Source organism: Cibotium barometz, chromosome 40 (assembly GCF_041138505.1).
Source record: "Cibotium barometz isolate CiBa-2024 chromosome 40, ASM4113850v1, whole genome shotgun sequence".
NCBI classification, from domain to species: domain Eukaryota; kingdom Viridiplantae; phylum Streptophyta; class Polypodiopsida; order Cyatheales; family Cibotiaceae; genus Cibotium; species Cibotium barometz.
In genome coordinates, this window is record NC_141085.1 from 3,860,792 (window position 1) to 3,884,599 (window position 23,808).

At 39.3% G+C, this 23,808-nt stretch overlaps 1 protein-coding gene across 1 annotated transcript; it reads right to left on the minus strand.

The window, feature by feature from the left end:
* Positions 1-3,059: 3,059 nt before the first annotated feature.
* LOC147615129 (uncharacterized) lies at positions 3,060-5,338 on the minus strand. Its single transcript, XM_086779118.1, has one exon. The coding sequence runs from the start codon at positions 5,255-5,257 to the stop codon at positions 3,602-3,604; it is 1,656 nt and encodes a 551-aa protein (XP_086635244.1). The 5' UTR covers positions 5,258-5,338; the 3' UTR covers positions 3,060-3,601.
* Between the last annotated feature and the right edge of the window lie 18,470 nt (positions 5,339-23,808).

The window sequence follows — 23,808 nt, forward strand, 5'->3', positions numbered from 1 at the left end:
ATTGGATTTATTGGTTGTGGTGACAGGAGTGGAGTATTAAGGTACAGAATCTCTATTGGATTTAGAAATAAGATAAATCTTGAAGTTTCAAGAATAGCAGTAGTAGGAGGGGGGAAGCTAGGATTAGGACAAAGAGAGACATTTGAAAATGTTTTTTTTTAGACAACCTTTCCTCGCTCTACATGACATTCTTAAGTTTTACCAATAAATTTATACTCCATCTAGAAGCCATGCTCATTTCATTGGTCAATGATTTTGCCTTAAACATATAAAATATCCTCAACATATTGAAAGGAGTGAGTGGGGTTGCCATAGATGTTTTTTTTGAGTAAAAAAACCAGTAAGGAGGATGAGGGGGAAGATTCTAAATAGATGAAAGGAGTGAGTGGACTCCCATAGATGGTTTTTTGAATCCAAAAAGCCACAAGCACCCTTCAAGTCTTGCAGCACCCTTGTCATCAAAGCTTGCACCACCACCACCACTCGGGACGGCAGCCCTCTCTGCTCTTTATCTACCACCTCAAGTACAAGAGCACCCTTGTCATCAGAGCCTACATCACCTCATCTTCTGTTGCCACTACCACCTCGGAGTGCCTCTGCTTCCACCAACACGAGCCTTCGACACTGCCCACCTCCCGGAGTGCTTTGCCTCACATCGACATGAGCCTTCGTCTCACCGATCGTGCTTCAACTCCGACATCATCTTTGCTTCTGCACTGGTCTTTCTACTCAGAGTCACCTCACACCTAAGGGCTCTTGTACATATTTGCACTCACCATTATATATATATATATTCACTCACATATTTCATGCTGTGTGGTTTTGCTCTGATCTCTCGTACATTTGGTCCTTTCGTCCTTTTGCCCTCACATGGCATCAGAGCTATCGTGAGCAAAGGGATCGAAGACCTCAAGAGCACACAGCATGGATCATCTACCCACACTCTCGGAGGATCAATTTCTCTCACCAAAAGTTGTTTCTCCAAACTCTAATCTGGACCACTCTAATCTAGACCACATAGGGAATGGGACTTCTTACTCAATGGAGAGTCCTATTCAAGATCTTACTTTGGGAGACGATCAACCCATGTACATCCACTCATCCTCACCATCTTTGCCATCACGATTGCCCTCTCTGACTTTATCAGATTTTGTTTCCAGAGGGGGATACATTCCTTCTGCCATTGTGTCTGTGTGGGACCCTGGCATCCATTTTTTTCTCTCTCATCTTCTCTCATGGTCCCCTTTTTGGCCTGAGAGAGGGGATGTGAGAAAACAGTATATTTTTCCTAGCCCTAAAAAGGGTATTTTATGATTTATTTGGGGTTTTTTGTCTTGGCTGCTGACCTACACCTTTTAGGCTCACGGACCAGCACCCCCCCTCAATATATATAGCCTTGCCTATCTGTCATCATTGGTGTACCACTTCATTACTCATATCCAGCACCACTCTCTGCTGCTGCTGTTGCTTCTGTCCGGCTCTACACCACCATCTCCGCTTGACAGGACGGCACCTCAGCATTTGTCATATGACCACTACCTGGGACAGTAGTCCCTTCTGCTACGGGCCATCGTGGGACAACAGCCCTCTCTGCTATCATCTGTGTTTTACATCTATTAGTACAGGCTGACTTTAGCGTTTCACATCAAGGTGACATCAGCGTTTCACATCAAGCTTACAGTAGCATTTCACATCAGGCTTACATCAACCTGTCTTTAGCATTTGCATCAGCGTTTTACATCAGTGCTTACATCAACATTTTACATAAGGTTTACATCAGCCTGTCTTCAGCACTTACATCTAGACTAACATCAGCGTTTATCGTCAGCCTTACATCAACCTTACCTCAAGCTTACATTAGCGCTTACATCAGGGCTCACATCAATACTTACATCAGCATATCATCTACATTTTACCACAACCCATGGGACAACAGCCCCCTATGCTATACATAGAGCATATCAGTGTTTTTGCCTCAGCTCTCACCATCAGGACAACAGCCCACTCTCTGTTACATCATACCATCGAGACGGCAGCCCACTCTTTGCTTAGCTTCACCATCGACACCCCATCAAGTATGTAGCACCTGTGTCACAAGAGCTTGCACCACTCAGGACGGCAACCCTCTCTACTCCTTTCCACATCAGGTATGCAGCACCCATGTCACCAGAGGTTGCACCACTCGAGATGGCAGCCCTCTCTGCTCCTCACCACCCTTCAGGTACGTAGCACCCTTGTCACCAGAGCCTACACCCTTCAGGTACGCAACACCCTTGTCACCAGAGCTTGCACCCTTCAGGTCTTGCAGCACCCTTATCATCAGAGCTTGCACCACCACCACCACTCAGGACAGTAGCCCTCTCTACTCTTCATCTACCACCTCAGGTTCAACAGCACCCTTGTCATCAGAGCCTACATCACCTCATCTTCTGCTGCCACTACCACCTCAGAGTGCCTCTGCTTCCACTGACGCGAGCCTTCGACACCGACCACCTCTCGGAGTGCTTTGCCTCACATCGACACAAGCCTTCATCACTGAGAGTGCTTCAACTGCGACATCATCTTTGCTTTTGCATCGATCTTTCTACTCAGAGTCACCTCACACCTGGGGACTCTTGTACATATTTGCACTCACCATTATATATATACACTCACAAATTTCATGCTGTGTGGTTTTGCTCTGATCTCTTGTACAACTGGTCCTTTCCTCCTTTTGCCCTCACAATCTTTGTTGAGCCTATCTATTTTTCCTACCCACCAATCTCTAGTATATAATTTGAGATACTGGTATGAAATGTCGTCCTCCCTCTTGACATCTTGTTCAATTGGATGGCAACTTCCTTGGAGGGATTCTTTACCATGATATATGTCTTCCTAAATAAGTTGAAGCTATTTATACATGCGAAGTCTCAAATCAGCTTTCGTTTAACTTTGTGAAATAGTGACAGAAGGACTCTCACAGCTGCCTTTAAGTGAAATTCCTTAGGGTTTGCAATCCACTAGTTGAGTCCAAGCATAAAAAGATTCACACGTTTTGAAATTTTGCATTCAATGTCAAGGAACAGTAAACCCAAGTCTTTCATTTAGAACTCACCAAAAAGACCTCTTTTGATCAATTCACAAGATGATCTCATTACTGACACACAAAATGTGTCAGCAACATGTTACACACCACCCAAAACAAAAGAACCCATAGCACGCTCACCCGCAAGCTCTTGATAGTTTTTCCTCCTTGCACACAATTTCTTTGATACATGAAGCTCTTGAATGTTTTTCCTCCTCCTTGCACACACTTTCTTTGATACATTTTGTGTTCCCAGAAATGGGAGCCTGTTCGAAGCCATGGTTCTTAGTCAACAAATTATATGATTCTACTCCGTCAATCGCTTGGTTGCCCCAAAGTCAGGATTTGAGAAGTCTAATTTTAACATCCATCTGCACACATGGCCAACCGTATGAGCTGCAAGGCACGTCTGGGCACAGTTTTCAGACTTACACCATAGACTGAACTGAGGGAATAACACTCCCTAGTTGTTTGCCCCACATACTGAGTACATGGTGTGCCGTAGGCTGCTAGCTATGGTTCACTGACCTCAGGTAATCAAGCAGTTTGCAGTAGAAAATTAGGATCACAGCCCATACTAGTCATCTCTTTGATGAACTCCATAGCCTCATCTGATTGCCCTTGATTACATAACCAACTACTAAGTACACGGTAAGTCATCTTGTTTGGACGGCAACCCTTTTGCATCATTGCTCTAGCAGTGGAGAGTGCCATGTCAATTTTGCCTGCCCCAAAAAGACCGAGCATTAGTGGATTATAAACAACTGTGTCTGGTTCATAACCATTGTCAGTCATCTCTTTCAATAATGCCAAAGCATCATCTAATTCACCCTCCTTACAGAAGAATTCGACAATCAAACTGTAAGTCACCGTGTCAGGAGTGCAGCCCTTTTCCATCATCTGGCTGGCAAATGCAAGGGCTGATCCAGGTCTCCCTGCTTTGAAAGAGCCAAGTATCAAGGAATTGTAAGTGAAAGTATCAGGGGAAAACCCCCTTTGTTCCATGTCCTGCACCAATTCCTCGGCTTGGTCTACCTTCTTATCCTTACACAACCAGTCCACAACTATGTTATAAGTTGCCACATTTGTATATCCTTTCTCTACCAAACCTGTGAAAATAGAAAGTGCCATTGCAGTTTTGCCCGATTTGAAGAGACCATGAATTAGTGCTGTAAACGCAACAGTGTCAAGATCACAACCACCAACCATCTCCTTAAACAACTTTAGAGCTTCATCAACCTTACCCACCTTGAATAACCAATCAAGCAGCATGGTGTAAGTGATTGTATTGGGTCCGCATCCATTTTTGAGAGCTTGTTCATATGTATTCATGGCCCCCTCTGGACGTCCCAGTTTCAAATAGCTGCTTATCACAGAGTTAAATATCCTAATGTCGGGAGAAAAACCTTGATTTAGCATCTCCTCTAAAAAACATGCTGCATTGTCTGCTTGATTATTGAGGCAGAGGCCACTGATTAACGTGTTGAATGTGACTACGTCAGGCCGACAACCATAATGCAGCATTTTTGAATATGTAAATAGTGCTCTCTCAATTTTACTTGCCTTCAGCAAAGCAAACAAGATGGCATTATATGTGTAGACGTTGGGCTTACAGTGGAACTCACGCATGGTGTGAAGGGTAATCTCAGCTTCTTGCACCATGCCAGCTCTACCATAGCTAGAGATGAGGATGGTGAAAGGGATGGCCTTGACTTTGATGCCTGCAAGTCTCATGTCATCAATGATGGTCCAAATGGCTTGGAGGTCCTCGGCCTTACCCAGTACTTCGATGAGGGCATAGAAAGTGTGTGTGTCGTGCATGAAGAAGGGCTTACGCTCGGCCCATTGGAAGAGCTTCCAGGCGAGGGCAGGGTCGGTCTGCAGCTTGAGGATGCGAGCGAGAACGCGTGTCTGCAACTTGGGCGAGAAGGCTTCCAGGGCTCGCTCCAGGCGGGGGCCCCACTGCCCTTCCTGCCGCAGGATCCTGCAAACCTCCCTCACTTCTTTGGCCTCCGACACCTTGAAACAAGGGAGGCCACTGCCGCCGCCGCCCATGCTTCTTGGCACGATGATCGCAGGAGCCTCCACCGACAAAGAATTTTTTCTTCCTCCTCTTGCGCTGGCCTGGGCCATATCCCCATCTCCACGCATCGACAGGAACTGGAACGCCTGAAGCTTCAGCAAGCCCACCATTTTCTGCTACAAAACTCATAACCTAATTTTCCTTAATAATAAAATTGTATAAGCGAACAACAGGAATCGGGACGTCTTAAAAATCAAAATGTTCGAATAAAAATTGCCGTTTTGCTTGTAAGCATACAAGTCTTCCACCCCCGCATTGCATCTCATGCCGACCAAGGTTCCAGAAAAGAACTATTCCCTCTCTACAACCATCTCTCTCTCTCTCTCTCACACACACACATACACATGTACATGACCCTCTCCTTCTCTCTGTCACGTACACACACTCTCAAATGTTGAAACTCTCTCTCTCTCTCTCTCACATACACACACATATACACACCTGCTCTCTCTCTCTTTTTCTCTCTCTCTCTCTCTCTCTCTCTCTCTCTCTCTCTCACACACACACATACACACATACACACACATGCATGTTGCCATATATATAGGCAGTGATGTGTGTGAACACACTTAGGACCGTCGGGACACTTTTTCCCTCTTTAGGAGGTTTTTTCCCCCGGCTTGTATATACGCCCATCATTCTAGGGCTAACTTATCTTTGTACATTGTAAGATTCCTCCCCCACCCCCTTTTTGATGTCTAGTATCTTTCCCTGTAATCAATCCCTCTTCAGAAATATAAAGACCTTGTTTCTATCTGTTTTAGCCTAGAGAGAGAAAAATATTCTAGAGAGAGAATATTCAGATTTTGAATATTTTTGGATAGAAAAATATCTCTTCTAATTCAGATGAGTTTCCCTGAAACAGAAATTCAAAAAGAATTTTCCAATGTGCAATTGGAATTAATTGAAAATAGCTATAAAGAACCTTAGTCTAAGGGTCTAGATTTTCAGAAATCTTTAGACTATGGTCCAATTAAGGTTCCTATGGACCAATAGCATCAATCCATGTGTAGGGAGGAGATAAATCCAACTTGTAAAAAGAAAATACCCAAAAATGAGTAAATGCTCACATGAGGTGAAGAGTTGAAAATGTACAAGGTTTATTAGTAAAAAACTATGAGCAATATTAAAAATATGACATATGTAAGGAAGGGGAATTCTTTAAAGGAGGTGCATATTTCACATAAGATGAAGAGTTGAAAATGTACAAGGTTTATTAGTAAAAAATTATGAGCAATATTAAAAGTATGACATATGTAAGGAAGAGGAGTTCTTTAAAGGAGGTGCATATTTCACATAAGATGAAGAGTTGAAAATGTACAAGGTTTATTAGTAAAAAAATTATGAGCAATATTAAAAGTATGACATATGTAAGGAAAGGGAGTTCTTTAAAGGAGGTGCATATTTCACATGCTTGAATGAGTTTTAAACTCATAAAAATTGAGATATTTCATCTCTCCTCTCTCCTCATTTAAGTCTAGTTCCAAAAAGTTAGCTTAACTGACCTAAAAATGGTCAAATATTGACCAAACTGATTTAGAAAATTCTAGAATCAGTTTGTTTGGTTAGGAGCTCAATTTTTCCTATAAATAGAAGCCTCCCCCTTGTTGAAAAATATATAGTGTTTATGCATCGTTACTCTACTCCACCTAAGCCAGAAACTGTGAATTCATTTAATAATTCACTAGTTTTTGGAGCTTCCCTCTTTCTTCAATCCCCATTAGTGGCTCCATCAACATACTTAACCAATTGATTGGTTGGAGGCCTCTACCGTGAACAAAGAATCAAGCAAGTTGTAAGGTAATTAGTGAATATTGATCTTTCTATAATTTCTCAATGTTTCTCTCTTCTCAACCCCTCTCAAGCTTGAGAAGTTTAATTGGTATGGTTTTTTTTTAAATGCTATTGAAGTTTGAATAGTAGTGAAGAGTTACATAATTTAATAAATGCTATTGAAGTTAATTTTCATTTATGTTTAAATTCTAATGATTCTTATGTAAATTCTCTCTCTCACTCAAGAAAGGGTCATACTCATGACCCATTCTCAATCCAAATCAAGCTTTTCATAAAGCTTTTTCTTAACCCAAGATTAAGCTATGCTTGAGGCCAAATTAATGGCTTTTTCTTATGCTTTTAGTTTATGTATATTGATGATTCAATCCATTATATGGATTAAGGATCCAATTAGAGAATCATTTTAATTATTTCCTTAATGATAAGCTTTATCCCTTAGAAAAATTGAGATTTATCAGTCATAGCAGCGGAGCTATGGCAAAATTTTTATAAAAATTATGCATAAAAAATTTTCATTCAAAGCATAAAAAGAGGACTTCCTACCATATTCTAGGAATCATCATCCTAGATTAATTGAGAGAATTTCTTATAATCATGGAGAAATTGAATTTTAATATTATGCATAAAGGATAAATTTTTATATCAAAAGTGTTATTTTTACCATTTTTATTTTCATGCATAGAAGTATGCATAATGGATAAATTTTTATATCAAAAGTGTTACTTTTATCATTTTTACTTTCATGCATAGAAGTATGCATAAAGGATAAATTTTTATATCAAAAGTGTTATTTTTACCATTTTTATTTTCATGCATAGAAGTATGCATAATGGATAAATTTTTATATCAAAAGTGTTACTTTTATCATTTTTAATTTTCATGCATAGAAGTATGCATAAAGAAAAATTTTTATATCAAAAGTGTTACTTTTATCATTTTTAATTTTCATGCATAGAAGTATGCATAAAGGAAAAATTTTTATATCAAAAGTGTTACTTTTATCATATTGGATTTCATGCATATAGGTATGCATAAAAGATATTCTTTTTATACTAAAAGTATGATTTTCCTCATAAATGGATTTTATGCTTAACTTAGATGCATAAGAGAAATTCTTTTATTCTAAAAGTATAATTCCCTACCAAATTGAAATCATGCATAAGAAGATGCATAAAAGATTGATTTTAATTTCGAAAGTGTTAGTCTCCTTAAATGGAATTTATGTATAAATAAATGTGTAGAGAAATCTTATATCAAATAAAAGAATTCTCTTTTAAAAAAAAAAAGATATGAAATGTGATAAGATGTGATAAGAGGTGTATGAGATGTGATAAGAATTGATAAGATGCGTATGGAAAGTGATAGGATGTGATAAGAGGTGTGATAAGAGGTGATAAGATGCTTATGAAATAAGTTAGAATGTGCTAAGATGAATTAAGATGTGTATGGGGGGATGAGGTAAGAAGTGTATGTGATAGGATAAGATGTATATGGGTTGTGATAGGGCAAGAATGGATGTGATGTAAAAGATTAGATGTGAAGGTATATGGGGTTATATAAATGGGAATGTGAAAATGGATGTATGTATGTGGATGTGTGGATATGGAGATGGGAGTGTGGATGTATGAACATGAAAATGGATATATGCATGAAGATGTATATGCATAGATGTAAATGTGGATGTAGATGTGGATGTATAGATGTGAATGGATGTGGAGGTATAGATGTGAATGGGAATGGGGATGTGGATGTATGTGAATGTGAATGTAGATGTGGATGTATGTGAATGTGAATGTAGATGTGAATGTGGAATGTGGATATATAGATGTGGATGTATGGGAATGTAGATGTGGATGCATGTATGTGAATGTGAATGTAGATGTGAATGTGGAATGTGGATGTATAGATGTGGATGTATGGGAATGTGGATGTGGATGTATGTGAATGTGAATGTAGATGTGGATGTATAGATGTGAATGTGGAATGTGGATGTGGATGTATGTATGTATGTGGATGTAGATGTGGATGTATGGATGTGTATGTATGAATGTGGATATGGGATGTGGATGTATAAATGAGGATGTGAAAATGGAGGTAAGCATGTAGATGTGGATGCATGGATGTGGATGTGGATGTGGATATGGATGTGTATGTATGAATGTGGATATGGGATGTGGATGTATAAATGAGGATGTGAAAATGGAGATAAGCATGTAGATGTGGATGTATGGATGTGAATGTGGATGTGGATGTGGATGTATGGATGTGGATATGGATGTGAATATATGATATGTGATGTGAAGGAATCTGAAGTGAAGAGATGGAAAAGGAGGTGATTGGATGAGTACACATATACATGGAATGTGGAATAAGTAATGTGGATTAATGAGGGATAATGTGGAAAAATGAGAGTTAATATAGAAACTGTATTTGTAAACTGTTTGTAAATGCTGTTTGTAAATGGCTGTTTTATGTCAAGAATGCTGGGGAAGCATTTTGACCGTCTTGTGATTAAGGTCGTGGAGACCTAACTGATAAAGTTGCAACTGCTGACGGAGAGTCAATGGAGGACGTCTCGCGTAGCAAGGTCGACCGAGGTCTTGACCAGCCTCGGTTCGATTAAAATGGTGAGCTTTCGGTACGGTGGATGAGGGACCAAGGAAGCGGCCTATGAGTGAAGCGCTAGGTCACCTGCGAAGGATCCTAGAGGGTGCTGACCATACGGTGCTCGGGCTCTGGGTCGCCTAGGATACCCACGCGTGCGTCGAGGAAGATATTGGAACAAGGAGTAAGAGTTGTTTTGTGAAATCGGGCATGGATCTGGTTGACTGACCTTGCTGGTCCTCAACGGATGAGTCCATGGCTCTTTTATATGGATCTGTTGGTTGATCTTGCTGATCTTCAACGAGAGTCCATCTTGATAAGTGATTATATTGCCGAGTATTATGGGCTAGGAACTATGGAAACGGCCTCTGAGTGGACAGGTGGTGAGCGTTCTAGTTGCCAATGATGCCATAGATACTCTGATGAAGAAATGATGGGAAATTTGAGGATCAACCGGATAAATTGGAAGATTGTGATCAGTGGTACTATGGTTTCATTAAAGGATTGTTTTAAAGTTAGCTGATGATAAGAAAAAGGCAATTTCATATTGGGTGTGTAAGTGGTGTGCCTAATTTTATGTTGCATGAACTTCCGGCTAGGGGGCCTTGGAACTCTCTTCCTTGGTACCCGGGACAAAACTTAACCAAATTCCAAATTGGATCCCATCACTACAGTGGTTGGGCGGTTGGCTAACCCATGGGATCGGATGGGGTTAGGCTGGACTGATGGATCCGTAAACCGAGACTCAATTTCTGTTATTACGATAGATGAAGTAAGTCCCGGATAGTAATTGTTCTATGGATAGGAATCAACGGCTGTGCCTCTTGATGGGGAAAAAAGCGTTGATCCCAATGATCCAAGTGCAAGTTTCTTCCTTGATCCGACCGAGTATCTTTATAGGTGCAGTTGGATCAGCGTGATCAGTAATGATCTTGACTACGGTAAAAAAATTATCCTGGTGGAATCGCCCGTGCTTTCCGGGTAAGGGAAGTTTTTTCCGGGTTCGGTTTTGGAAAAACCGACGGATTAGTCTCTTGTCCGGATATCCGTGGACGAGGCCCCGAATGTGGGACCCCTGTCCCGTGCGAGAAGTGCTACTTCCGCTGCTAGTACCCGAATCCGTTGCTCGGTGGGAACAGGGGGATCTCACAGTTGGTATCAGAGCATTTGGTTAATAAAGATCAATTGAGAAGACAAATAGGTCAGAAATTTATCAAGAAACACAAAAAGGTTGTAATTGTATGATATAATTCATACAATTTGATATTCAAATTGAAATTCGTAATTTGGTAATTGGGTCTTCAGATGGAAGTACCGCAATTATATAGAATCCTTGACTTGCTTGAGGCCTAGACATGATGGTATTTACCTTATAATTCCAAGGGCCGTGACTATCCGTATATACCGAGAGTATAACTGCAGCTCTTTACTGACAGTATATACGAGTAAATCTAAGACTTGAAATTATAAGCGTTAATGCTATCCAGATGATGAATTTGAATGTGGTTGATATGATTTTTAATTCTGTTTGGGAACTGATGAATTGATTGGGATTCTGATTGAAAAATGATGATTTTTGAAATTTAGTTGAAATATAATAACTTGAGCAAAACCGCAATGAGGATGAATGGGACGAGTCCCTGTAATGATAAATGATGATAATGATTTCAACAAATCACTATGAGATTAGTGGATTGTGCTGTCAAAGTACTACTGTTAACACTTGACTCGGTATATCAAGTTAAGGGATGACAAATTGAAAACTTGCTTGACTGAAATTCCCGTGGAGGAATGTTCAGCAAGAAAAAATTTCGATCTGATGGACCATTATCGTGTTAAAGATATGAATGATATGATCTGAAATGAATTTATTTAATGATGAGTTCTATATAAGGGATATTTATCCCCGTATTCTGTTGGGTTGACCAGAATATAAGGAACCCTAGAATAAATTGGATCTTAAGAAAAAGAGTTGTCCTCTACTTGGCGAGATGAGGACATCTCACACTTTTTTAAGTGGGGTAGAATGTAAGATTCCTCCCCAACCTTCGAGGCATACAGGAGTAAGAATCTCCCTTTTTGATCTTAAAATTATTCCCTCTCAAAAATAAAAGAAAGATTCTGTTTAAAAAAAGGAAGACCCTTTCCCTAGAATACTTCTCAGGAGTCACGCTGTTTTAAGGATTCAGAACAATGAGTTCAGAAGTGAAAATCGGTGTTTTGGATACCAAGGTTTTGGTCTTCATTCAAGTACGGCACAAAAGAAGTTCTTTATCTATTGGGGAGCTTAAGAAGTTATCCCCCAGATATTGTGAGCCTTATCTGACTTCAAAGAAAGTAAGTGACTTAGCTTACGAGCTTCTTTTATCTCCTCATCTCAAAGTTCTTAATGCCTTCTATAGAAAATTGTGCCAAACCCAAATCATGGAAAGACGGTAAAACTTCAGTGGCAAGCTACCGTTGGCTTCTAAGTTACGCTAGCTCCTTCCTTTATATAAGTCGTAACTTTTACTTGTCGCTCACAGTAATCTTACTCCCATTGATCTCCTTTCTTCCTAATCTCCTTCATGGCTTGGCAACAAGAATTAGTTTTATCCATAATGATTCCTCACCTTCAAGACGCAAGTGAGTCTGTGAAGAAGGATTTTATAGAACAGTATGAGCGCTCACTTTTCCCTCACTTGGGAACTTCTGTAGCGCAGACCAAATGGCGGACCTATCAAGACATAACTAGGGTAACACCCTGGGGTCAGCAGCACTTCCGTAACAATGTCCGCTTGGCCATGGTTATTGAAGCTTTGGGTTTGGGTCCCCGATACTACTGCGTCATGAGATCAAGACATCCTGGGTTTTCTGAGCGGGTCTTCTTACTGGCGTGTTTTCTTCCTCATGAGAAGATATGCCTTTACCCCGTTTTTGGCTTGCCTCTCAGAGGTCCTTTTGTTAGAACACCTCATACCACTGAGATAGGCGCAGCAATAACCCACAGAATCATTCCCATAGATGAGTTACCTTATACTTGTGCAGCTTGTGAGGACTGCTTTTGTGACCATATGATGGACGGGCTTATGGAAGTGTAAAGAGTTCCTCTATCTTTACTGTATAAGTTCCGAGAATGAATAAAGTTTAAATCTTGTTTGTATTTTGAATCTTGCTCTCTTTAAGACTTATCTTGGTGGTTAATCTTGATTAAAATTTTTCTCTAAGTCTCATATTCGTGAATCTTGCGAAATTATCACAAGTTGCGAGATGAGGACATCTCGCGTTTTTTAAGTGGGGTAGAATGTAAGATTCCTCCCCCACCCCCTTTTTGATGTCTAGTATCTTTCCCTGTAATCAATCCCTCTTCAGAAATATAAAGACCTTGTTTCTATCTGTTTTAGCCTAGAGAGAGAAAAATATTCTAGAGAGAGAATATTCAGATTTTGAATATTTTTGGATAGAAAAATATCTCTTCTAATTCAGATGAGTTTCCCTGAAACAGAAATTCAAAAAGAATTTTCCAATGTGCAATTGGAATTAATTGAAAATAGCTATAAAGAACCTTAGTCTAAGGGTCTAGATTTTCAGAAATCTTTAGACTATGGTCCAATTAAGGTTCCTATGGACCAATAGCATCAATCCATGTGTAGGGAGGAGATAAATCCAACTTGTAAAAAGAAAATACCCAAAAATGAGTAAATGCTCACATGAGGTGAAGAGTTGAAAATGTACAAGGTTTATTAGTAAAAAACTATGAGCAATATTAAAAATATGACATATGTAAGGAAGGGGAATTCTTTAAAGGAGGTGCATATTTCACATAAGATGAAGAGTTGAAAATGTACAAGGTTTATTAGTAAAAAATTATGAGCAATATTAAAAGTATGACATATGTAAGGAAGAGGAGTTCTTTAAAGGAGGTGCATATTTCACATAAGATGAAGAGTTGAAAATGTACAAGGTTTATTAGTAAAAAAATTATGAGCAATATTAAAAGTATGACATATGTAAGGAAAGGGAGTTCTTTAAAGGAGGTGCATATTTCACATGCTTGAATGAGTTTTAAACTCATAAAAATTGAGATATTTCATCTCTCCTCTCTCCTCATTTAAGTCTAGTTCCAAAAAGTTAGCTTAACTGACCTAAAAATGGTCAAATATTGACCATTTTTAGGTCAGTTAAGCTAACTTTTTGGAACTAGACTTAAATGAGGAGAGAGGAGAGATGAAATATCTCAATTTTTATGAGTTTAAAACTCATTCAAGCATGTGAAATATGCACCTCCTTTAAAGAACTCCCTTTCCTTACATATGTCATACTTTTAATATTGCTCATAATTTTTTTACTAATAAACCTTGTACATTTTCAACTCTTCATCTTATGTGAAATATGCACCTCCTTTAAAGAACTCCTCTTCCTTACATATGTCATACTTTTAATATTGCTCATAATTTTTTACTAATAAACCTTGTACATTTTCAACTCTTCATCTTATGTGAAATATGCACCTCCTTTAAAGAATTCCCCTTCCTTACATATGTCATATTTTTAATATTGCTCATAGTTTTTTACTAATAAACCTTGTACATTTTCAACTCTTCACCTCATGTGAGCATTTACTCATTTTTGGGTATTTTCTTTTTACAAGTTGGATTTATCTCCTCCCTACACATGGATTGATGCTATTGGTCCATAGGAACCTTAATTGGACCATAGTCTAAAGATTTCTGAAAATCTAGACCCTTAGACTAAGGTTCTTTATAGCTATTTTCAATTAATTCCAATTGCACATTGGAAAATTCTTTTTGAATTTCTGTTTCAGGGAAACTCATCTGAATTAGAAGAGATATTTTTCTATCCAAAAATATTCAAAATCTGAATATTCTCTCTCTAGAATATTTTTCTCTCTCTAGGCTAAAACAGATAGAAACAAGGTCTTTATATTTCTGAAGAGGGATTGATTACAGGGAAAGATACTAGACATCAAAAAGGGGGTGGGGGAGGAATCTTACATTCTACCCCACTTAAAAAACGCGAGATGTCCTCATCTCGCAACTTGTGATAATTTCGCAAGATTCACGAATATGAGACTTAGAGAAAAATTTTAATCAAGATTAACCACCAAGATAAGTCTTAAAGAGAGCAAGATTCAAAATACAAACAAGATTTAAACTTTATTCATTCTCGGAACTTATACAGTAAAGATAGAGGAACTCTTTACACTTCCATAAGCCCGTCCATCATATGGTCACAAAAGCAGTCCTCACAAGCTGCACAAGTATAAGGTAACTCATCTATGGGAATGATTCTGTGGGTTATTGCTGCGCCTATCTCAGTGGTATGAGGTGTTCTAACAAAAGGACCTCTGAGAGGCAAGCCAAAAACGGGGTAAAGGCATATCTTCTCATGAGGAAGAAAACACGCCAGTAAGAAGACCCGCTCAGAAAACCCAGGATGTCTTGATCTCATGACGCAGTAGTATCGGGGACCCAAACCCAAAGCTTCAATAACCATGGCCAAGCGGACATTGTTACGGAAGTGCTGCTGACCCCAGGGTGTTACCCTAGTTATGTCTTGATAGGTCCGCCATTTGGTCTGCGCTACAGAAGTTCCCAAGTGAGGGAAAAGTGAGCGCTCATACTGTTCTATAAAATCCTTCTTCACAGACTCACTTGCGTCTTGAAGGTGAGGAATCATTATGGATAAAACTAATTCTTGTTGCCAAGCCATGAAGGAGATTAGGAAGAAAGGAGATCAATGGGAGTAAGATTACTGTGAGCGACAAGTAAAAGTTACGACTTATATAAAGGAAGGAGCTAGCGTAACTTAGAAGCCAACGGTAGCTTGCCACTGAAGTTTTACCGTCTTTCCATGATTTGGGTTTGGCACAATTTTCTATAGAAGGCATTAAGAACTTTGAGATGAGGAGATAAAAGAAGCTCGTAAGCTAAGTCACTTACTTTCTTTGAAGTCAGATAAGGCTCACAATATCTGGGGGATAACTTCTTAAGCTCCCCAATAGATAAAGAACTTCTTTTGTGCCGTACTTGAATGAAGACCAAAACCTTGGTATCCAAAACACCGATTTTCACTTCTGAACACATTGTTCTGAATCCTTAAAACAGCGTGACTCCTGAGAAGTATTCTAGGGAAAGGGTCTTCCTTTTTTTAAACAGAATCTTTCTTTTATTTTTGAGAGGGAATAATTTTAAGATCAAAAAGGGAGATTCTTACTCCTGTATGCCTCGAAGGTTGGGGAGGAATCTTACATTCTACCCCACTTAAAAAAGTGTGAGATGTCCTCATCTCGCCAAGTAGAGGACAACTCTTTTTCTTAAGATCCAATTTATTCTAGGGTTCCTTATATTCTGGTCAACCCAACAGAATACGGGGATAAATATCCCTTATATAGAACTCATCATTAAATAAATTCATTTCAGATCATATCATTCATATCTTTAACACGATAATGGTCCATCAGATCGAAATTTTTTCTTGCTGAACATTCCTCCACGGGAATTTCAGTCAAGCAAGTTTTCAATTTGTCATCCCTTAACTTGATATACCGAGTCAAGTGTTAACAGTAGTACTTTGACAGCACAATCCACTAATCTCATAGTGATTTGTTGAAATCATTATCATCATTTATCATTACAGGGACTCGTCCCATTCATCCTCATTGCGGTTTTGCTCAAGTTATTATATTTCAACTAAATTTCAAAAATCATCATTTTTCAATCAGAATCCCAATCAATTCATCAGTTCCCAAACAGAATTAAAAATCATATCAACCACATTCAAATTCATCATCTGGATAGCATTAACGCTTATAATTTCAAGTCTTAGATTTACTCGTATATACTGTCAGTAAAGAGCTGCAGTTATACTCTCGGTATATACGGATAGTCACGGCCCTTGGAATTATAAGGTAAATACCATCATGTCTAGGCCTCAAGCAAGTCAAGGATTCTATATAATTGCGGTACTTCCATCTGAAGACCCAATTACCAAATTACGAATTTCAATTTGAATATCAAATTGTATGAATTATATCATACAATTACAACCTTTTTGTGTTTCTTGATAAATTTCTGACCTATTTGTCTTCTCAATTGATCTTTATTAACCAAATGCTCTGATACCAACTGTGAGATCCCCCTGTTCCCACCGAGCAACGGATTCGGGTACTAGCAGCGGAAGTAGCACTTCTCGCACGGGACAGGGGTCCCACATTCGGGGCCTCGTCCACGGATATCCGGACAAGAGACTAATCCGTCGGTTTTTCCAAAACCGAACCCGGAAAAAACTTCCCTTACCCGGAAAGCACGGGCGATTCCACCAGGATAATTTTTTTACCGTAGTCAAGATCATTACTGATCACGCTGATCCAACTGCACCTATAAAGATACTCGGTCGGATCAAGGAAGAAACTTGCACTTGGATCATTGGGATCAACGCTTTTTTCCCCATCAAGAGGCACAGCCGTTGATTCCTATCCATAGAACAATTACTATCCGGGACTTACTTCATCTATCGTAATAACAGAAATTGAGTCTCGGTTTACGGATCCATCAGTCCAGCCTAACCCCATCCGATCCCATGGGTTAGCCAACCGCCCAACCACTGTAGTGATGGGATCCAATTTGGAATTTGGTTAAGTTTTGTCCCGGGTACCAAGGAAGAGAGTTCCAAGGCCCCCTAGCCGGAAGTTCATGCAACATAAAATTAGGCACACCACTTACACACCCAATATGAAATTGCCTTTTTCTTATCATCAGCTAACTTTAAAACAATCCTTTAATGAAACCATAGTACCACTGATCACAATCTTCCAATTTATCCGGTTGATCCTCAAATTTCCCATCATTTCTTCATCAGAGTATCTATGGCATCATTGGCAACTAGAACGCTCACCACCTGTCCACTCAGAGGCCGTTTCCATAGTTCCTAGCCCATAATACTCGGCAATATAATCACTTATCAAGATGGACTCTCGTTGAAGATCAGCAAGATCAACCAACAGATCCATATAAAAGAGCCATGGACTCATCCGTTGAGGACCAGCAAGGTCAGTCAACCAGATCCATGCCCGATTTCACAAAACAACTCTTACTCCTTGTTCCAATATCTTCCTCGACGCACGCGTGGGTATCCTAGGCGACCCAGAGCCCGAGCACCGTATGGTCAGCACCCTCTAGGATCCTTCGCAGGTGACCTAGCGCTTCACTCATAGGCCGCTTCCTTGGTCCCTCATCCACCGTACCGGAAGCTCACCATTTTAATCGAACCGAGTACAAATATTGACCAAACTGATTTAGAAAATTCTAGAATCAGTTTGTTTGGTTAGGAGCTCAATTTTTCCTATAAATAGAAGCCTCCCCCTTGTTGAAAAATATATAGTGTTTATGCATCGTTACTCTACTCCACCTAAGCCAGAAACTGTGAATTCATTTAATAATTCACTAGTTTTTGGAGCTTCCCTCTTTCTTCAATCCCCATTAGTGGCTCCATCAACATACTTAACCAATTGATTGGTTGGAGGCCTCTACCGTGAACAAAGAATCAAGCAAGTTGTAAGGTAATTAGTGAATATTGATCTTTCTATAATTTCTCAATGTTTCTCTCTTCTCAACCCCTCTCAAGCTTGAGAAGTTTAATTGGTATGGTTTTTTTTTAAATGCTATTGAAGTTTGAATAGTAGTGAAGAGTTACATAATTTAATAAATGCTATTGAAGTTAATTTTCATTTATGTTTAAATTCTAATGATTCTTATGTAAATTCTCTCTCTCACTCAAGAAAGGGTCATACTCATGACCCATTCTCAATCCAAATCAAGCTTTTCATAAAGCTTTTTCTTAACCCAAGATTAAGCTATGCTTGAGGCCAAATTAATGGCTTTTTCTTATGCTTTTAGTTTATGTATATTGATGATTCAATCCATTATATGGATTAAGGATCCAATTAGAGAATCATTTTAATTATTTCCTTAATGATAAGCTTTATCCCTTAGAAAAATTGAGATTTATCAGTCATAGCAGCGGAGCTATGGCAAAATTTTTATAAAAATTATGCATAAAAAATTTTCATTCAAAGCATAAAAAGAGGACTTCCTACCATATTCTAGGAATCATCATCCTAGATTAATTGAGAGAATTTCTTATAATCATGGAGAAATTGAATTTTAATATTATGCATAAAGGATAAATTTTTATATCAAAAGTGTTATTTTTACCATTTTTATTTTCATGCATAGAAGTATGCATAATGGATAAATTTTTATATCAAAAGTGTTACTTTTATCATTTTTACTTTCATGCATAGAAGTATGCATAAAGGATAAATTTTTATATCAAAAGTGTTATTTTTACCATTTTTATTTTCATGCATAGAAGTATGCATAATGGATAAATTTTTATATCAAAAGTGTTACTTTTATCATTTTTAATTTTCATGCATAGAAGTATGCATAAAGAAAAATTTTTATATCAAAAGTGTTACTTTTATCATTTTTAATTTTCATGCATAGAAGTATGCATAAAGGAAAAATTTTTATATCAAAAGTGTTACTTTTATCATATTGGATTTCATGCATATAGGTATGCATAAAAGATATTCTTTTTATACTAAAAGTATGATTTTCCTCATAAATGGATTTTATGCTTAACTTAGATGCATAAGAGAAATTCTTTTATTCTAAAAGTATAATTCCCTACCAAATTGAAATCATGCATAAGAAGATGCATAAAAGATTGATTTTAATTTCGAAAGTGTTAGTCTCCTTAAATGGAATTTATGTATAAATAAATGTGTAGAGAAATCTTATATCAAATAAAAGAATTCTCTTTTAAAAAAAAAAAAGATATGAAATGTGATAAGATGTGATAAGAGGTGTATGAGATGTGATAAGAATTGATAAGATGCGTATGGAAAGTGATAGGATGTGATAAGAGGTGTGATAAGAGGTGATAAGATGCTTATGAAATAAGTTAGAATGTGCTAAGATGAATTAAGATGTGTATGGGGGGATGAGGTAAGAAGTGTATGTGATAGGATAAGATGTATATGGGTTGTGATAGGGCAAGAATGGATGTGATGTAAAAGATTAGATGTGAAGGTATATGGGGTTATATAAATGGGAATGTGAAAATGGATGTATGTATGTGGATGTGTGGATATGGAGATGGGAGTGTGGATGTATGAACATGAAAATGGATATATGCATGAAGATGTATATGCATAGATGTAAATGTGGATGTAGATGTGGATGTATAGATGTGAATGGATGTGGAGGTATAGATGTGAATGGGAATGGGGATGTGGATGTATGTGAATGTGAATGTAGATGTGGATGTATGTGAATGTGAATGTAGATGTGAATGTGGAATGTGGATATATAGATGTGGATGTATGGGAATGTAGATGTGGATGCATGTATGTGAATGTGAATGTAGATGTGAATGTGGAATGTGGATGTATAGATGTGGATGTATGGGAATGTGGATGTGGATGTATGTGAATGTGAATGTAGATGTGGATGTATAGATGTGAATGTGGAATGTGGATGTGGATGTATGTATGTATGTGGATGTAGATGTGGATGTATGGATGTGTATGTATGAATGTGGATATGGGATGTGGATGTATAAATGAGGATGTGAAAATGGAGGTAAGCATGTAGATGTGGATGCATGGATGTGGATGTGGATGTGGATATGGATGTGTATGTATGAATGTGGATATGGGATGTGGATGTATAAATGAGGATGTGAAAATGGAGATAAGCATGTAGATGTGGATGTATGGATGTGAATGTGGATGTGGATGTGGATGTATGGATGTGGATATGGATGTGAATATATGATATGTGATGTGAAGGAATCTGAAGTGAAGAGATGGAAAAGGAGGTGATTGGATGAGTACACATATACATGGAATGTGGAATAAGTAATGTGGATTAATGAGGGATAATGTGGAAAAATGAGAGTTAATATAGAAACTGTATTTGTAAACTGTTTGTAAATGCTGTTTGTAAATGGCTGTTTTATGTCAAGAATGCTGGGGAAGCATTTTGACCGTCTTGTGATTAAGGTCGTGGAGACCTAACTGATAAAGTTGCAACTGCTGACGGAGAGTCAATGGAGGACGTCTCGCGTAGCAAGGTCGACCGAGGTCTTGACCAGCCTCGGTTCGATTAAAATGGTGAGCTTCCGGTACGGTGGATGAGGGACCAAGGAAGCGGCCTATGAGTGAAGCGCTAGGTCACCTGCGAAGGATCCTAGAGGGTGCTGACCATACGGTGCTCGGGCTCTGGGTCGCCTAGGATACCCACGCGTGCGTCGAGGAAGATATTGGAACAAGGAGTAAGAGTTGTTTTGTGAAATCGGGCATGGATCTGGTTGACTGACCTTGCTGGTCCTCAACGGATGAGTCCATGGCTCTTTTATATGGATCTGTTGGTTGATCTTGCTGATCTTCAACGAGAGTCCATCTTGATAAGTGATTATATTGCCGAGTATTATGGGCTAGGAACTATGGAAACGGCCTCTGAGTGGACAGGTGGTGAGCGTTCTAGTTGCCAATGATGCCATAGATACTCTGATGAAGAAATGATGGGAAATTTGAGGATCAACCGGATAAATTGGAAGATTGTGATCAGTGGTACTATGGTTTCATTAAAGGATTGTTTTAAAGTTAGCTGATGATAAGAAAAAGGCAATTTCATATTGGGTGTGTAAGTGGTGTGCCTAATTTTATGTTGCATGAACTTCCGGCTAGGGGGCCTTGGAACTCTCTTCCTTGGTACCCGGGACAAAACTTAACCAAATTCCAAATTGGATCCCATCACTACAGTGGTTGGGCGGTTGGCTAACCCATGGGATCGGATGGGGTTAGGCTGGACTGATGGATCCGTAAACCGAGACTCAATTTCTGTTATTACGATAGATGAAGTAAGTCCCGGATAGTAATTGTTCTATGGATAGGAATCAACGGCTGTGCCTCTTGATGGGGAAAAAAGCGTTGATCCCAATGATCCAAGTGCAAGTTTCTTCCTTGATCCGACCGAGTATCTTTATAGGTGCAGTTGGATCAGCGTGATCAGTAATGATCTTGACTACGGTAAAAAAATTATCCTGGTGGAATCGCCCGTGCTTTCCGGGTAAGGGAAGTTTTTTCCGGGTTCGGTTTTGGAAAAACCGACGGATTAGTCTCTTGTCCGGATATCCGTGGACGAGGCCCCGAATGTGGGACCCCTGTCCCGTGCGAGAAGTGCTACTTCCGCTGCTAGTACCCGAATCCGTTGCTCGGTGGGAACAGGGGGATCTCACATACATTGACACAATCTAATACACTTTGTGTTGTGTGCATTCTTGCTTCTTCTTCTCCAAAGCTTTGTGTGCTTTCTTGCAACCCTAATTCCAACAATTGGTATCAGAGCAGGCATTGGCTCCCACGGCTACACCGTCAGCACCCTCCGACTCACGTTCTCCGATTGAAGTGAGCTTTCACGAGCGCTTTTGCAGGTCCCTATACTCTGCAGAAATTGGATCTGAGGTCGTTTCGGGCTCTGTTTTTGCATTTCAAGTTCTGCACAGGTGTTTTCGTCATTTTGTGCAAAAATTTCGACAGTGCAGTTTTCTGCAAAACAGGCATACGTATTCTATTGTGGACCGTGCTACATAGCACGAGTTGTTTTCTATTCAGTCTTTGCTTCATTTTACAGGTAGCTTTTGCATCAATTTCAGTCAGTGACCATGGCTGATAACAGCAATGATGTATTTCGCATGTTGTCTGTTGAAGACAAACTGGATGGAGACAGCAACTACCCACTTTGGGCATACATGATGCAGCATGTTTTGGTTACAAAAGGAGTGTGGAACATTGTGCAGGGTATGGATGTACGTCCAGGTTCTGTGGATGTAGGATCTGTTGAGGATGTTGCAGGTTCTAGCAGCTCTACTATTGCTGCTGTTTTACCCACTGCTGAACAAGCTCGTTGTGGGATGGTAAAGATGCGCAGGCTCATGCCTTGATTGCACTTTCTGTCAAACGTAACATCACCCCACATATTCGTTCAGCTAAAACAACAAAACAGGCTTGGGATATTCTAGCTGGTTTGTATGCAGGTCGTAACGAGGCAAAAATCTCTTACCTGCGTAAAGAGCTAGAATCGAAGATTATGCAGGAAGATGATGACATGAATGTTTTTCTTTAATGAGATTAAAGATCTCAAGGAACAGTTGATTTCTGCAGGTGAGATTATTCCAGATCATTCTCTTGTGCAGACTGTTCTTGATGCTTTACCTGAGTCATATCAGACTTTTGCTTCCACGTGGAGACTTGTTACTGAGGACAGACCTGATGTTGTCAAGTATGATACTTTAGTCAACAAGCTCTTGCAAGAAGCGCAGTCCAGGCAAAACAGGGCTAGGCCATTTATTGCTACCCAGCAGAGAAGAAGTGGTAAGGCAGCCCCTTCCACTGTTTCTTCTCCTATTAGTAGATCTGCAACTTCTTCTCCTTCCACAGGTAGCAACAATAAGTCTGAGAAGGCTCTTGATAAAGGCAAGAAAAAGACCAGGTGCAACTATTGTAAGGCAAATGATCATGTCATTAAGAATTGCTCTAAGCTAAAGACTAAAGAGGCAAAGAAGAAAGAGTCAAATGCAGCCACAATAGCGGATGCTTCTACAAATGCAGATTCTGCAAATGTTGTGCAGGATACAGAATGGGCGTTTAGCGTGTATTGCCAGTATGACCCATCTGTACATGATGCATGTTTGGCAGTTTCTGTTGACTCTCATGTTTGGTATTTTGACAGTAGTGCTACAAAGCACATTACCTCGCATCGTGATATGTTCACTTCTCTTGAGGCTGTCCCTAATGGGAATACTGTCACATGTGCCAATAATGCTTCTTACCCAGTGAAGGGCATTGGTAAAATTATGCTTACTGCTGCAAATGGCAGCGCTTTCACACTTTCAGATGCTTTGTATGTGCCAGGGATAAAGAAGAATCTATTGTCTGTCTCTGCGCTTGCTAGACTTGGACTTGTAGTCAAATTTGTGGATGACAGATGTACGGTTCATGATTTGACTTCTAGTGATACGATTATTGTATCTGGCACCTTGTTTCATGGGCTGTATAGGCTCAATTCTTATGACAAGTGTGTGGAAGATTTAGCAAATGCAGTGTCTGATGAAAAGGCAGTTTCAGATGCAAAACTATGGCATGCTCGTTTTGGTCATCTGAACTTTGCTAGTTTGCTGCGTTTGCAGAAAT